The following is a 16,780-nucleotide window of genomic DNA, read 5'->3' on the forward strand; positions in this document are numbered from 1 at the left end:
GCATATGATTGTACATCCTCTTGATGAAGATGCATCTCTAACAGGTACCTAGTTTCTTGATGGCGAAGTGCTATGTCGTGTACGAAGGGAAGGTTCCGGGAGTGTATGACGAGTGGCATGAGTGTCAGGCGCAAGTGCAGGGGGTCTCGGGCGCCAGCCATAAAGGCTTCAAAAGCAGACAAGAAGCACAAGCTAGTTACTTGAGGTTCAGGCGAGCGCGAGAGAGGACTCATGACCGCCGCCTCATGTACTGCATAGTTCCACTATCACTCATAGTGATAGCACTTCTCGCGTATATCATTGTTTAGATGGATGACGTTGTAGTTGCAAGTATTCGAGACTTGCATGTATCGCTATTTTTGAGATGATGACGAGATACCACTTTGTGTTGGATGATGATTATGATGAGACTATTTATATGTATATGATATAATTACATTTGTGGTCTCGCAGCGATTTGTGTGTGCTAAAGATTCTTGTATAAAGTCTGTTCAAATACAAAACAAATATGCAGAAGAAAAAAATCAAAAACTACTAAAATTAGCAGTAGCGAGTGGAGGAAAGTTAGCAGCAGCGTGACTATAGCAGTAGCGCGTACGGCCAAAGCGCGCTAGAGCTATTAGCAATAGCGAGCTTCCACGCAGCACGCTGCTGCTACACTTATATAGCAGTAGCGCGGGCGCGCACGCGCTGCTGCTATGGGTTAGCTGTAGCGCCCTATTAGTAGCGCCGGTGCCCGCGCTACTGGTAGACCAAAAACCCGCGCTGCTGCTAGGCTTTTCCCTAGTAGTGTGGGTGCCCCATACCCGACAGGCGTCCTGGTTGGGAGCTCAGGTCTTAGATGTTAGGTTTGGCTGCGAGGTCTGTTTGATATTAGGCACAGACTATCAGCATCCCTACACCAACTAGATAGGAATAGCGACAGATGTTGCCTAGACGGTGGTTTTAGTCTTACTGTTGTATGACTTTGTAATGTCTTGTGTGAATAATTAATAAAATGATTTTTTGAGACAAAATTAATAAAGTGGTTGCATGCATCGTCCAGATGGAGAGGCCGAGGGTCCTCTTCCTTTTCTTAAAAAAACTGCATGGCCTCAATGAATTAATGGTTAATGCTTGTGACATTTTAAAAAATGTTAATCATGCATTTTAGAAAGTTAAACGTGTACAAAAAAATGATAATGTTGTGACATTTACAAAAAAATGCTTATGACATCTACAAAACGTCACGTATCTACAAAATGTACCTAACATTAAAGAAATGTTTACATAATGTAAGAAAAAACTATCTTTTGTTTTTTGCGAGAGAAAAAAAACTATCCGTGTAAATCAAAACAAATGTTTCGTACATTTAAAAAATATACATTGTTAGGTACTAAAAAACATCTGTGTAAAAAAAAAATCACGAGTTGCAAAATGTGTTTGAGACATTTTTTGAAAAAGTATATGCCATGTAAAAAGTGTTCATGCCATCCTAAAAACATTTTTCGTACCCTTAAAAAATATACGTGACATTTAAAACAAATTCCAAAGGTTCAAAAAAATGTTCCTGATATTTAAAAAGATGACGATACAATGTAGGAATATGTTCCTGTATATCAATAAACGTTTATTTCCATTACCAAAATGTACATGACGCCGTAAAGAAATATTCACGTGTGTCAAAAAACCAGTGAAATTTTTAAAAATATTTATGTAGTGTAAAAAATGTCTGTGTAGTTCAAAATAATCTTTCTATCATTAAAAAAGTACAACATGTATTTCAGAAAATGTTGACATGCTTTCAAAAAAGTATTCAGAACATGCATTTTTAGAAAATGTGTATCAAATGTTCGAAAAAATTCCAAAGTGTATCAAAAAATGTTTCACATGTATGCTAGGAATATGCATTATGTACTGAGAAAAATTAGACATGTGTTGAGCAAAGATACTAATTAAAACAGACAAAGAAACAAAAACCAAAGAATACGAACAAAACCAAGAAATAAAGAAAAGAAAACCAGAAGTAAGACAAAAATGAAAAATCTAAAGACAACTATTGAAAACACAAAGTATAGCGAAAGAGAAAAGAAAAATCAAAGAAACCGGTGAAAAAAGAAATAAAAACAAAATAAAATGTTACAAGAAAAGAAAAGAAGGATAACCGGAGCAGAACGAGCGAACCCCTCGGCCTGCGGTCTGGGCCTTGTTAACAAGGGTTTTCGCATTTTCTATTGTGTTTATTTTCTTGAGGGGTTCACATTTTCTATTGTGTAAAAATTAAAAAAGAACAAAAAATTGGCCCATACAGGTCTCGAACCTGTGACATTCGCGTTATTAGCACGACGGTCTAACCAGCTGAGCTAATAGGCCACTCGTACAAATTCAATGTTGTCCCCTTTTTAGTTATTATTACTAGTGAAACGTGATCGACTAATACATGTGCAGTGCCGGTCCTCCAACAAGATTTGAGAGGGTGATAGATGAGCCATGGCCAGACATGAAAGGGGTTAACCTAGTTTTTTATGTCAGTTTTGGCCTAAATAGTGTTAAAACGGGCTTTTCCTTTCCTGTGTTCCCCCGCGCGTCGCCTCTGGCGCACGGGGGAAACCCTAACCGCGCCGCCAGCCGCCCCTCCCCCGCTTCGCCGCCGCCGGAGGGGACAGCGGCGAAGCCCGCGTGCTCCCCAGGGAAGGTGGCGGCGGGGCGTCCTCGTCGTTCTCGCGCAGATCTCGCGGCGGCCGGTGGCGATCTTGCGGCGGCCGGTGGCGCGCGGCGGTGTTCCGCCGGTGGCTGGCGCCTGCTGCCCGTGGGGCGGCGTCCCTCACGGCAGCGGGGCTGCCCTTTAACGGCGCTTGGTGGTGGCCACATGGCGGCGCGCGGGTGGGCCGGATCTGGGCTTCCAGTCTGTGTCCTCGTCGTGGCAGCGCTTGCCGTTGCCCTCGGCCATGAGGCGTGGTCCGGGACGGGCCGAGCGCCTGTGGTGCTGGCCAGGACGCACGCTGGCAGCGCCCTACTTCATCTCGCGTCGTCTCGCTGGCCAATGGTGGTGGTCATCTTCTTCGTCAGAGATGGCCGGCCAGAGGCTTGGTGATCGGATCTCGAGATCCATCATCTAGTCCCGGCTATGAGTTGGGGAGACATGGTTGCTGGTGAAAACCGAGCCGTTGGCAGGCGATGGCGGCGTTCTACGTCGTTACCTTGATGGAGGCATCGTCGTGTAACTACTGTCGACCCACTCGTGCTGCTCGGGGGGAAACCCTAGGATCTGGTGTTCCAGATCGGACGATGGCGGCATTGCGGTGTCGTTTCTCTCTTGGGAGCATCGTTTGTGGAGCAGTGCTGGAAGTCAGAGGCAGGAGGTGGAGCGGCTTCGTCTTGCACGGAGCTTCGGTGGAGATGTTAAGTCATGCCTGACCGACAGGTGCTACGCTTTGTCATGCCTGGTCGGCAGGTGCTACGCACGACAGATCTTCCAAAGACTTCAAGCTGTGTCGGCTGGTGGTACTTGGCAGCACGGTGCTGAGGTGTATCAATGGCGACCGCGACATGCACAGCTGTTTGCGCGCAGGAAGGAGGTGCCGTTGGGCGCCGTGGTGGCGTCGACGATAGCTAGACCGAGCAAGGTTGATGCATCAGTACAGTTCTAAAGATGGAGCGGTGGCAGTTGGCAGCGGCGGCCTCTGAGAGCACGCCGGACCGGCGAGACCCATGCCCGGCAGGCGTACTGGATGGGTCCTCAGGTCTTAGATGTTAGGTTTGGCTGCGATGTTTGTTTGGTATTAGGCCCAGGCTCTCTGCGCCCCTTCATCAACTGGATAGATGTAGCGATAGTTTGTTGCTTAAGACGGCGGCTTTAGTCTTACTGTGGTATTACTTTGTAAGGTCTTGTGAAAATAATTAATAAAGTGGCCGTATGCATCGCCCAGATGCAGAGACCGGGAGCCATCCTCCTTTTCTAAAAAAAAGAAATAAATTTTGTCGGAGAGTCATACCCACTTTGGCCCTAACTAAGCTCCGCCACGATAAATCTGGTGAATAGTGCGAAGAAAAGAGTAATAAGAGAATGAATCAAAAGAAAAGAAAATCATCAGAGGGGTCGAGCTAAGAGAAGAAATCATCTTTGCTCCATGAGGCGATCTGCAAAAATAAAACAATAGATCTTGCTAGTTCCCATCTCGTTGTCCATGATTGTAAGTAATCGTCGCTGTTGGAATCTTTTTCTATCATTGTTTCTGACTTTCTGTGATGTGATGTGTGTGCAAATCATCCTGCAACAGCTACATGATAATAAAGCCATACATGCAGGCTGGCGAATGGTGCTCAAGGCACATCTCTATCGACCGGTCATGTCTATATACATTCTTTTATATGTGTGTTTCTTCTTGATTGTTTGGAACTTCAAGAACTGGTCTTTGAATTTTCCAAAAAAGGGCCTCATGGAGGCGAAGCTCCAAAATCAATTTCCGCGCACCACTGAGAAATAAAATAATGTTTTCATCATATCCCTCAATATTCTTTGTCCAGATATGTACCTGGATGAAAAATAACGGTGGCGTGGAGCACCAAGGCGAGATGCGAAATATTGGTGATATTTGTCTCCACAACATGCACAGAGTCATCATATGCGGCCAATTGTGTAAGAAGAATAATTATGTCAAGAACTGTGTAGCCATAGATGGAGCTTTCCACAGGGGTGATTGGCACCACCCACTCAGTTTCCTTCTCACCTTTTTGCATAGCTTTCATCTGCAAATATACAAAAGTGAGTTGATATGCGATCTGTGTTAAATTTTTGAATGGGTGTTCTATTCTTTCACATATTTACTTCTATTTGACAGCACAAGGCATGAAAAATCATAAATTTTTACAAGCGTACATAATACCTGGTCATGTACATTATGATTGGTTTTGAGTTTTTTCAAAAGTATGACAAATAAAGAAAAAAATACAGATAAACATCTCCAAGATCCTTCCTCTCCTGTGATAACATGAATTAGTTATAATAGCAGATTATCACACAAAAATGTAATTACATAAATCAATTCCAACACCAAATGAATATTGGCTCTAGTTCCTTATATCGAGAAAGAAGCTAGCTAGAGACCAAGGGAATCAAATGACGGGGGGAGGCGGCCCTATCTTTATTCGTCTTCCCTATATGCTGATCCCTCGGTTGGTTGCGTACATCCTTTTGCCAAAGTGCGTGCGTACGTGCAGCATCTCTCATCTCATCTCTCCTTCTTGCTCCTTCTCCCTCGCTGTAAAATACTCCCTCCGTCCGTACATACGGATGTATATAGACATATTTTAGAGTGTAGATTCACTCATTTTGCTTCGTATGTAGTTATTTGTTGAAATCTCTAAAAAGACAAATATTTAGGAACGGAGGAAGTATGTAGTTACTGCATGAATATGAAAATAATAGCATAATGCGGTCTGTACCACTGAACTGGGGTGCCGGAGGCCCTACACGAAATATCAGTGATATTTAAAATAACCCCACGTAAGAAACAAGTCGATGACATAGTCCACTTCCCTAAGAAAGAAGGGAAAAAGCACGCGCGGGTTGACTCGGTGCCCCCGCACTTGTGTGCCTCAAATCCGCTCCCTTGGAAATCATAGTTGAATTGGTAGTTATATGATATTATAGAAAAATGTAAGACATAAATTGGAAGATGCGATGGAGATGGAAATGAGTAAGAGGTGGAAGGTTTTTACATGATAAACCATACGGAGATACATATTACATATTTTGGATGGTCTGCTAGAGATGCTCCAATGCGCTCTTGTCCCCCTTAGTAAATTTGTACAAAAGGCATTTTCTTCCTAAAATTTGGGAATTTGGTTCAAATTTTGACGTAAATACTCGTAACATTTCACCAAGAAATAAAATCATTCCTGAAATAATCCCTGAATCTTGAAGCATAGCCATCATCGGTTATCGGCCGAGATCGATATTTTCTCCGACGACATGAACAAATAAAATTACATTACAATAGCTAGCTAGATTCCCACAGATGAATTTTGGTTATAGTTCCTTGTAAGAAAGACAGACAGAAAGAAGCAAGGTAGAGATATGGACGGAGGGAATCAAATTGAGTGATGAGGCGGCCCTATCCTTATTCCTCTTCCCTAAGCGCGGTGGTCCCTCGGCCGCTCGCCTCCATCCTTTTAATTTCCTTTGCCAAAGTGCCTGTGCCTATACGTGCGTGCAGCATCTCTTCTCCTCCTGCCCCCTGCCTATAAATAGGCCTCCATGCCCCTCCATTATTCCTCAAGCCAGCAAGAAGCACACACGAAGCTCATAGCCATTCAAAGCCTCTCCATCTCCGAAGCTCCAACCCAACCTCGAAGATGTCTTGCTGCGGAGGAAACTGCGGCTGCGGCACCGCCTGCAAGTGCGGCAACGGCTGCGGCGGCTGCAACATGTACCCCGAGGTTGAGGCCGCCGGCGCCACCCTCCTCGTCTCCGCCACCGCCACCCACAAGGCGTAAGTTTCTGTCTCTTAACAAAATTTCCTCCTGAACCCATACATCATCATGCACTCGATCGTAATAATATGACTGGATGTTGATCTTGGTATGGATGGGGTACGTGCAGGAGCTCCGGCGGGATGGAGATGGCGGCCGAGAACGGCGGCTGCGGCTGCACCCAGTGCAAGTGCGGCACCAGCTGCGGCTGCTCCTGCTGCAGCTGCTAGATCCATCATCGATCATGCATGCACCGTGCCGTGCGTGCATCATCGATCATATCGATCTACTACTACCATACCATGTAACCGCAACCTGATCGAGGGCCTTTATGTACGCACCTGACCTGCATCAGCAGTCAGGTGCCATGCCATGATTGTAAACAGGCCCCCCTAAATAAAACCTCCCTTGATTAACTATACATGTGTCGTCTGTGGTATGCATATATCATCACCTTCTTTTTCTTCTTCCTCATGGCAGAAAAAACACTGCTTAAGAGTTGAGAGCGCCGAGAATATTACTAGAAATGGTCATAAGCAAAAGATTTAAGGATGTTGTGACTTTTTGCTCACAATAAATATCTAGTAAATGCCGAAGACGTACCTGATGAACTGAAAATATCAGTGGAGATGCATCTTACCATAGCATGCTGATGCTGGAAAATAAAAAGGATGCCGCTGTACCACCCATACTTATTAATCTTAATTACGAGAAGATCAAGTTTCTAGCTTCGAATTAATTAAACTGTAGACCTCGACAAAAGATTTAAAAATATATATTCCCTTTGGGGGAAAGCAAACTAAGACTAAAAGGAATCCTTTCGCCAAAACAAGACGGAAATAAATCATGAGCGCCACTTTGCACACCAGGTTCGCTTTGCAAGAATTATTCGCTTTAGACAGGTTCCGACACGATAGTATTACACTTCGCACCAGATCTGGCACGACAATATTAGCAAGACATTCCCCCTTTTTATCCACCGCCAAAAAACATATTAATGATATATTTTAAACTGATCGATGCTACATATTGTTATTTCACTTTACTGTTGTTGTTGTGTTGTTTCCATATTATTATTTTCTCTCAGATTGTTGGTGTGTGGCTCTCTGCATCTTAGTTCTGCAGAGGCTAGGTGTTGCCCATCACGATTTGTATCTGCTTGATGCTACATTTTGAGTTAATAAAAGTGCCCTTTATTGGAAAAAAACATGTTTCACAAGTTAAAATTGACGACCTAAATTCCTATGCCGGACTTATATTCCCACATAAGAAAATTATCACTTCATTTTTCTTCTACCTCATGGCACAAAATATGTAGGGGGGGGGGGGGGGGGAGTATGTCGTTTTCTTGGGGACACTGTGAATTATGTCCATCCAGATGTTCGCTAGTGGTCCAAGAGCTTGCAATCACCTTGCTATGATCTTGCGGCTCACTTTTCTTTTTTTCCCCCATCCCCGCACTTGCCCTTTTGCTACTTATTCGTATGAAGGCAACATAATTTGAGCAACTGCACCATTTTTTTTTTGCTCATGTTGACTTGGATGAAGCTGGGTATATGACAAACCCTATCATGTATATCCTCTTTATTCTCCTTAGTATGCACCAATGAATCTTTATGAATAATGAATTTTAGACTTGAATGTGCACGCGTCTCTCCTCCCTTCGTCTCTCATCCCAAGAGAAAATGTGGCTAGGTTTCCTTCCTCCCATCAGCGGCGCCGCCGATCTGCCTCGTCTCCTGTGTCTTTAGGACTACGGAGGTGCAGTGGATCCCGACCCTTGATGACGGGAGGGCTCCAATGGATTTCGTTAGGGTCTGTGCCATGCTCAGGAAGGCGAGACATTGGCGGCTCCCTAGAGATGTAAAAGGTTCTCCCTGCCACTGTCCCGGTGGTGCGTCTAACATTATCGGAGAGCATGTGGAGGTGTGTCTCCAATGGATTCTGTAGGATTCGGTCGGTGGTTGCCTTTGGTGGATCTGCTCGGATCTAGACTTCGTTCGTCTATGTTCGTGTGTCTTCAGGTTGGATCCTTCCGATCTACAATTCACTTCATCGGCGGCGGTTGTTGTCCTGGTGTGCTGGTCCTATGGGGTCTTAGCATGACAACTTCCTGACTATCTACTACAACAAGTTTTGCCCGGCTCCGGCAAGAGAGGGGTGATGACGGCAGCCCGTTTTCGGCTCGCTTCAGCGGTTATAGTCGTCGCTAGGTGGTCTATGGATCTAGATGTAATATTTTTTTCGTATATTTGTTGTACTGCCACATGATTGAAGATTCATAGATCGGAAGTTTCTCGAAAAATCTTTATGAATAACCATTTCCCTATCTTCAACTTTGTTGTGTCCATTCTCAACATGTGTCTCTTTAGCTTGTAGGGAGGTATCTTGTTTCTCCCTCAACTTTACATCTTTGTTCTCAGTAGCGACGCCTCCAAATCTTATTCGCTATCATATCCAAGTGGTACAAATTCATTTATGTGGAGATGGTTTTTTTCTGTTCACTCTCTGCCAAGTATTTCACAAAAATAGATCATAGCATGTCGTTGCTTCAACATATTTTCCACAAAATATATCTCATCCTCCTCCTTGCACATTGTTGCAGTTGGGGAACGTAGTAATTTCAAAAAATTTCCTACGCACACGCAAGATCATGGTGATGCATAGCAACGAGAGGGGAGAGTGTTGTCCACGTACCCTCGTAGACCGAAAGCGGGAGCGTTAGCACAACGCGGTTGATGTAGTCGTACGTCTTCACGATCCGACCGATCAAGTACCGAACGCACGGCACCTCCGAGTTCAGCACACGTTCAGCCCGATAACGTCCCTCGAACTCCGATCCAGCCGAGTGTTGAGGGAGAGTTTCGTCAGCACGACGGCGTGGTGACGATGATGATGTTCTACCGACGCAGGGCTTCGCCTAAGCACCGCTACAGTATTATCGAGGTGGACTATGGTGGAGGGGGGCACCGCACACAGCTAAAAGATCAAACGATCAATTGTTGTGTCTCTAGGGTGCCCCCCTGCCCACGTATATAAAGGAGAAAGGGGGGAGGTGCGGCCGGCCAGGAGGGGGCGCGCCAGGAGGAGTCCTACTCCCACCGGGAGTACGACTCCCTCCCTTTTCCTTGTGGGATTAGGAGTGGGGGGAAGAGGAAGAGGAGAAGAAGGAAAGGGGGCGCCCCCCCCCCCCCCTTGTCCAATTCGGACTATAGGGGGAGGGGGCGCGCGGCCTGCCCTGGCCGCCCCTCCTCTTCTCCACTAAGGCCCACTATGGCCCATTAAACCCCCGAGGGGTTCCGGTAACCCCTCCGGTACTCCGGTAAAATCCCGATTTCACCCGAAACACTTCCGATATCCAAATATAGGCTTCCAATATATCAATCTTCATGTCTCGACCATTTCGAGACTCCTCGTCTTTTCCGTGATCACATCCGGGACTCCGAACAACCTTCGGTACATCAAAACTCATAAACTCATAATATAACCGTCATCGAAACTTTAAGCGTGCGGACCCTACGGGTTCGAGAACTATGTAGACATGACCGAGACATGTCTCCGGTCAATAACCAATAGCGGAACCTGGATGCTCATATTGGCTCCCACATATTCTACGAAGATCTTTATCGGTCAAACCGCATAACAACATACGTTGTTCCCTTTGTCATCGGTATGTTACTTGCCCGAGATTCGATCGTCGGTATCAATACCTAGTTCAATCTCGTTACCGGCAAGTCTCTTTACTCGTTCCATAATACATCATCCCGCAACTATCTCATTAGTTGCAATGCTTGCAAGGCTTAAGTGATGTGCATTACCGAGTGGGCCCAGAGATACCTCTCCGACAATCGGAGTGACAAATCCTAATCTCGAAATACGCCAACCCAACAAGTACCTTCGGAGACACCTGTAGAGCACCTTTATAATCACTCAGTTACGTTGTGACGTTTGGTAGCACACAAAGTGTTCCTCCGGTAAACGGGAGTTGCATAATCTCATAGTCACAGGAACATGTATAAGTCATGAAGAAAGCAATAGCAACATACTAAACGATCGAGTGCTAAGCTAACGGAATGGGTCAAGTCAATCACATCGTTCTCCTAATGATGTGATCCCGTTAATCAAATGACAACTCATGTCTATGGCTAGGAAACATAACCATTTTTGATCAACGAGCTAGTCAAGTAGAGGCATACTAGTGACACTCTGTTTGTCTATGTATTCACACAAGTATTATGTTTCCGGTTAATACAATTCTAGCATGAATGATAAACATTTATCATGATATAAGGAAATAAATAATAACTTTATTATTGCCTCTAGGGCATATTTCCTTCAGTCTCCCACTTGCACTAGAGTCAATAATCTAGATTACACAGTGCTCGTGGAAGAGGCTTAGTCAATGGGTCTGCAACATTCAGATCCGTATCTATCTTGCAAATTCCTATCTCTCCCACCTGGACTAAATCCCGGATGGAATTGAAGCGTCTCTTGATGTGCTTGGTTCTCTTGTGAAATCTGGATTCCTTCGCCAAGGCAATTGCACCAGTATTGTCACAAAAGATTTTCATTGGACCCGATGCACTAGGTATGACACCTAGACCGATGCACTAGATATGACACCTAGATCGGATATGAACTCCTTCATCCAGACTCCTTCATTTGCTGCTTCCGAAGCAGCTATGTACTCCGCTTCACACGTAGATCCCGCCACGACGCTTTGTTTAGAACTGCACCAACTGACAGCTCCACCGTTCAATGTAAACACGTATCCGGTTTGCGATTTAGAATCGTCCGGATCAGTGTCAAAGTTTGCATCAACGTAACCATTTACGATGAGCTCTTTGTCACCTCCATAAACGAGAAACGTATCCTTAGTCCTTTTCAGGTATTTCAGGATGTTCTTGACCGCTGTCCAGTGATCCACTCCTGGATTACTTTGGTACCTCCCTGCCAAACTTATAGCAAGGCACACATCAGGTCTGGTACACAGCCGTGCATACATGATAGAGCCTATGGCTGAAGCATAGGGAACATCTTTCATCTTCTCTCTATCTTCTGCAGTGGTCGGGCATTGAGTCTTATTCAACTTCACACCTTGTAACACAGGCAAGAACCCTTTCTTTGCTTGATCCATTTTGAACTTCTTCAAAACTTTGTCAAGGTATGTGCTTTGTGAAAGTCCAATTAAGCGTCTTGATCTATCTCTATAGATCTTAATGCCCAATATATAAGCAGCTTCACCGAGGTCTTTCGTTAAAAAACTCTTATTCAAGTATCCCTTTATGCTATCCAGAAATTCTATATCATTTCCAATCAACAATATGTCATCCACATATAATATCAGAAATGCTACAGAGCTCCCACTCACTTTCTTGTAAATACAGGCTTCTCCAAAAGTCTGTATAAAACCAAATGTTTTGATCACACTATCAAAGCGTTTATTCCAACTCCGAGAGGCTTGCACCAGTCCATAAATGGATCGCTGGAGCTTGCACACTTTGTTAGCTCCCTTTGGATCGACAAAACCTTCTGGTTGCATCATATACAACTCTTCTTCTAGAAATCCATTCAGGAATGCAGTTTTTACATCCATTTGCCAAATTTCATAATCATAAAATGCGGCAATTTCTAACATGATTCGGACAGACTTAAGCATCACTACGGGTGAGAAGGTCTCATCGTAGTCAATCCCTTGAACTTGTCGAAAACCTTTTGCAACAAGTTGAGCTTTATAGACAGTAACATTACCGTCAGCGTCAGTCTTCTTCTTGAAGATCCATTTATTCTCTATGGCTTGCCGATCATCGGGCAACTCAACCAAAGTCCACACTTTGTTCTCATACATGGATCCCATCTCAGATTTCATGGCCTCAAGCCATTTTGCGGAATCTGGGCTCACCATCGCTTCTTCATAGTTCGTAGATTCGTCATGGTCTAGTAACATAACCTCCAGAACAGGATTACCGTACCACTCTGGTGCGGATCTTACTCTGGTTGACCTACGAGGTTCAGTAACAACTTGATCTGAAGTTTCATGATCATCATCATTAACTTCCTCACTAATTGGTATAGACGTCACAGGAACCGGTTTCTGTGATGAACTAATTTCCAATAAGGGAGCAGGTACGGTTACCTCATCAAGTTCTACTTTCCTCCCACTCACTTCTTTCGAGAGAAACTCCTTCTCTAGAAAGGATCCATTCTTAGCAACGAATGTCTTGCCTTCGGATCTGTGATAGAAGGTGTACCCAACATTCTCCTTTGGGTATCCTATGAAGACACATTTCTTCGATTTGGGTTCGAGCTTACCAGGTTGAAGCTTTTTCACATAAGCATCGCAGCCCCAAACTTTAAGAAACGACAACTTTGGTTTATTGCCAAACCACAGTTCATAAGGCGTCGTCTCAACGGATTTTGATGGTGTCCTATTTAACGTGAATGCGGCCGTCTCTAAAGCATAACCCCAAAACAATAGCGGTAAATCAGTAAGAGACATCATAGATCGCACCAGATCTAGTAAAGTACGATTACGACGTTCGGACACACCATTACGCTTTGGTGTTCCGGGTGGCGTGAGTTGCGAAACTATTCCGCATTGTTTCAAATGTAGACCAAACTCGTAACTCAAATATTCTCCTCCACGATCAGATCGTAGAAACTTTATTTTCTTGTTACGATGATTTTCAACTTCACTCTAAAATTCTTTGTACTTTTCAAATGTTTCAGACTTATGTTTCATTAAGTAGATATACCCATATCTGCTTAAATCATTTGTGAAGGTGAGAAAATAATGATACCCGCCGCAAGCTTCAACATTCATTGGACCACATACATCAGTATGTATGATCTCCAACAAATCAGTTGCTCGATCCATAATTCCATAGAACGGCATTTTAGTCATCTTGCCCATGAGGCATGGTTCACAAGTACCAAGTGATTCATAATCAAGTGATTCCAGAAGTCCATCAGTATGGAGTTTCTTCATGCGCTTTACACCAATATGACCCAAACGACAGTGCCACAAATAAGTTGCACTATCATTATTAACTCTGCATCTTTTGGCTTCAACATTATGAATATGTGTATCACTACTATCGAGATTCATCAAAAATAGACCACTCTTCAAGGGTGCATGACCATAAAAGATATTACTCATATAAATAGAACAACCATTATTCTCTGATTTAAATGAATAACCGTCTCGCATCAAACAAGACCCAGATATAATGTTCATGCTCAACGCTGGCACCAAATAACAATTATTTAGGTACTAATCCCGAAGGTAGATGTAGAGGTAGCGTGCCGAAGGCGATCACATCAACTTTGGAACCATTTCCCACGCGCATCGTCACCTCGTCCTTAGCCAGTGTCCGCTTAATCTGTAGTCCCTGTTCGAGTTGCAAATATTAGCAACAGAACCATTATCAAATACCCAGGTGCTACTGCGAGTTCTGGTAAGGTACACATCAATAACATGTATATCACATATACTTCCTTCTTATCCGCCAAATACTTGGGGCAGTTCCGCTTCCAGTGACCAGTCTGCTTGCAGTAGAAGCACTCAGTCTCAGGCTTAGGTCCAGACTTGGGTTTCTTCTCTTGAGCAGCAACTTGCTTGATGTTCTTCTTGAAGTTCCCCTTCTTCTTCCTTTGCCTTTTTTCTTAAAACTGGTGGTCTTATTGACCATCAACACTTGATGCTCCTTCTTGATTTCTACCTCCGTAGCCTTTAGCATTGCGAAGAGCTCGGGAATCGTCTTATCCATCCCTTGCATGTTATAGTTCATCACGAAGCTCTTGTAGCTTGGTGGCAGTGATTGAAGAATTCTGTCAATGACGCTATCGTCCGGAAGATTAACTCCCAGTTGAATCAAGTGATTGTTATACCCAGACATTTTGAGTATATGCTCACTGACTGAACTATTCTCCTCCATCTTGCAGCTATAGAACTTATTGGAGACTTCATATCTCTCAATCCCGGCATTTGCTTGAAATATTAACTTCAACTCCTGGAACATCTCATATGCTCCATGACGTTCAAGACGTCGTTGAAGTCCCGGTTCTAAGCCGTAAAGCATGGCACACTGAACTATCGAGTAGTCATCAACTTTGCTCTGCCAGACGTTCATAACATCTGGTGTTGCTCCAGCAGCAGGTTCGACACCTAGCGGTGCTTCCAGGACGTAATTCTTCTGTGCAGCAATGAGGATAATCCTCAAGCTACGGACCCAGTCTGTGTAATTGCTACCATCATCTTTCAACTTTGCTTTCTCAAGGAACGCATTAAAATTCAACGGAACAACAGCACGGGCCATCTATCTACAATCAACATAGACAAGCAAGATACTATCAGGTACTAAGTTCATGATAAATTTAAGTTCAATTAATCATATTACTTAAGAACTCCCACTTAGATAGACATCCCTCTAATCCTCTAAGTGATCACGTGATCCATATCAACTAAACCATAACCGATCATCACGTGAAATGGAGTAGCTTTCAATGGTGAACATCACTATGTTGATCATATCTACTATATGATTCACGCTCGACCTTTCGTTCTCAGTGTTCCGAGGCCATATCTGCATATGCTAGGCTCGTCAAGTTTAACCTGAGTATTCTGCGTGTGCAAAACTGGCTTGCACCCGTTGTAGATGGACGTAGAGCTTATCACACCCGATCATCACGTGGTGTCTGGGCACGACGAACTTTGGCAACGGTGCATACTCAGGGAGAACACTTTTATCTTGAAATTTAGTGAGAGATCATCTTATAATGCTACCGTCAATCAAAGCAAGATAAGATGCATAAAAGATAAACATCACATGCAATCAATATAAGTGATATGATATGGCCATCATCATCTTGTGCTTGTGATCTCCATCTCCGAAGCACCGTCATGATCACCATCGTCACCGGCGCGACACCTTGATCTCCATCGTAGCATCGTTGTCGTCTCGCCAATCTTATGCTTCTACGACTATCGCTACCGCTTAGTGATAAAGTAAAGTATTACAGGCCGATTGCATTGCATATAATAAAGCGACAACCATATGGCTCCTGCCAGTTGCCGATAACTCGGTTACAAAACATGATCATCTCATACAATAAAATTTAGCATCATGTCTTGACCATATCACATCACAACATGCCCTGCAAAAACAAGTTAGACGTCCTCTACTTTGTTGTTGCAAGTTTTACGTGGTTGCTACGAGCTTAGCAAGAACCGTTCTTACCTACGCATCAAAACCATAACGATAGTTTGTCAAGTTGGTGTTGTTTTAACCTTCGCAAGGACCGGGCGTAGCCACACTCGGTTCAACTAAAGTTGGAGAAACTGACACCCGCCAGCCACCTATGTGCAAAGCACGTCGGTAGAACCAGTCTCGCGTAAGCGTACGCGTAATGTCGGTCCGGGCCGCTTCATCCAACAATACCGCCGAACAAAAGTATGACATGCTGGTAAGCAGTATGACTTATATCGCCCACAACTCACTTGTGTTCTACTCGTGCATATGACATCTACGCATAAAACCAGGCTCGGATGCCACTGTTGGGGAACGTAGTAATTTCAAAAAAAATACTACGCACACGTAAGATCATGGTGATGCATAGCAACGAGAGGGGAGAGTGTTGTCCGCGTACCCTCGTAGACCGAAAGCGGAAGCGTTAGCACAACGCGGTTGATGTAGTCGTACGTCTTCACGATCCGACCGATCAAGTACCGAACGCACGACACCTCCGAGTTCAGCACACGTTCAGCCCGATGACGTCCCTCGAACTCCGATCCAGCCGAGTGTTGAGGGAGAGTTTCGTCAGCACGACGGCGTGGTGACAATGATGATGTTCTACCGACGCAGGGCTTCGCCTAAGCACCGCTATAGTATTATCGAGGTGGACTATGGTGGAGGGGGCACCGCACACGGCTAAAAGATCAAACGATCAATTGTTGTGTCTCTAGGGTGCCCCCCTGCCCCCGTATATAAAGGAGCAAGGGGGGAGGTGCGGCCGGCCAGGAGGGGGCGCGCCAGAAGGAGTCCTACTCCCACCGGGAGTAGGAGTCCCTCCCTTTTCCTTGTTGGATTAGGAGTGGGGGGGAGGAAGAGGAGAAGAAGGAAAGGGGGGCGCCCCCCCTCCTTGTCCAATTCGGACTATAGGGGGAGGGGGGGCGCGGCCTGCCCTGGCCGCCCCTCCTCTTCTCCACTAAGGCCCACTATGGCCCATTAAACCCCCGGGGGGTTCCGGTAACCCCTCCGGTACTCCGGTAAAATCCCGATTTCAGCCGGAACACTTCCGATATCCAAATATAGGCTTCCAATATATC

At 44.7% G+C, this 16,780-nt stretch overlaps 1 protein-coding gene and 1 non-coding gene across 2 annotated transcripts; one reads left to right on the forward strand and one right to left on the reverse strand.

Moving 5' to 3' along the window:
- Positions 1 to 2,278: 2,278 nt before the first annotated feature.
- On the reverse strand, positions 2,279 to 2,352 carry TRNAI-AAU (transfer RNA isoleucine (anticodon AAU)). Its single transcript has one exon. It is a non-coding gene; the product is annotated as a tRNA-Ile (tRNA).
- A 3,826-nt stretch (positions 2,353 to 6,178) lies between these two features.
- On the forward strand, positions 6,179 to 6,872 carry LOC123081014 (metallothionein-like protein 2C). Its single transcript, XM_044503978.1, has 2 exons — positions 6,179 to 6,473; positions 6,584 to 6,872. Exons 1-2 carry the CDS (start codon positions 6,337 to 6,339, stop codon positions 6,681 to 6,683), a joined length of 237 nt encoding a protein of 78 aa, XP_044359913.1. The 5' UTR covers positions 6,179 to 6,336; the 3' UTR covers positions 6,684 to 6,872.
- Positions 6,873 to 16,780: the final 9,908 nt, after the last annotated feature.

The sequence above is a fragment of the Triticum aestivum genome, chromosome 3D, assembly GCF_018294505.1.
Source record: "Triticum aestivum cultivar Chinese Spring chromosome 3D, IWGSC CS RefSeq v2.1, whole genome shotgun sequence".
Lineage (NCBI taxonomy): Eukaryota > Viridiplantae > Streptophyta > Magnoliopsida > Poales > Poaceae > Triticum > Triticum aestivum.

Bases quoted from the DNA above. Each gene is read 5' to 3' on its own strand.
- LOC123081014 (XM_044503978.1), top strand. From the start codon at position 6,337: ATGTCTTGCTGCGGAGGAAACTGCGGCTGCGGCACCGCCTGCAAGTGC. The intron at 6,474-6,583 runs GTAAGTTTCTGT...GGGTACGTGCAG, and splicing joins GCCACCGCCACCCACAAGGC to GAGCTCCGGCGGGATGGAGA.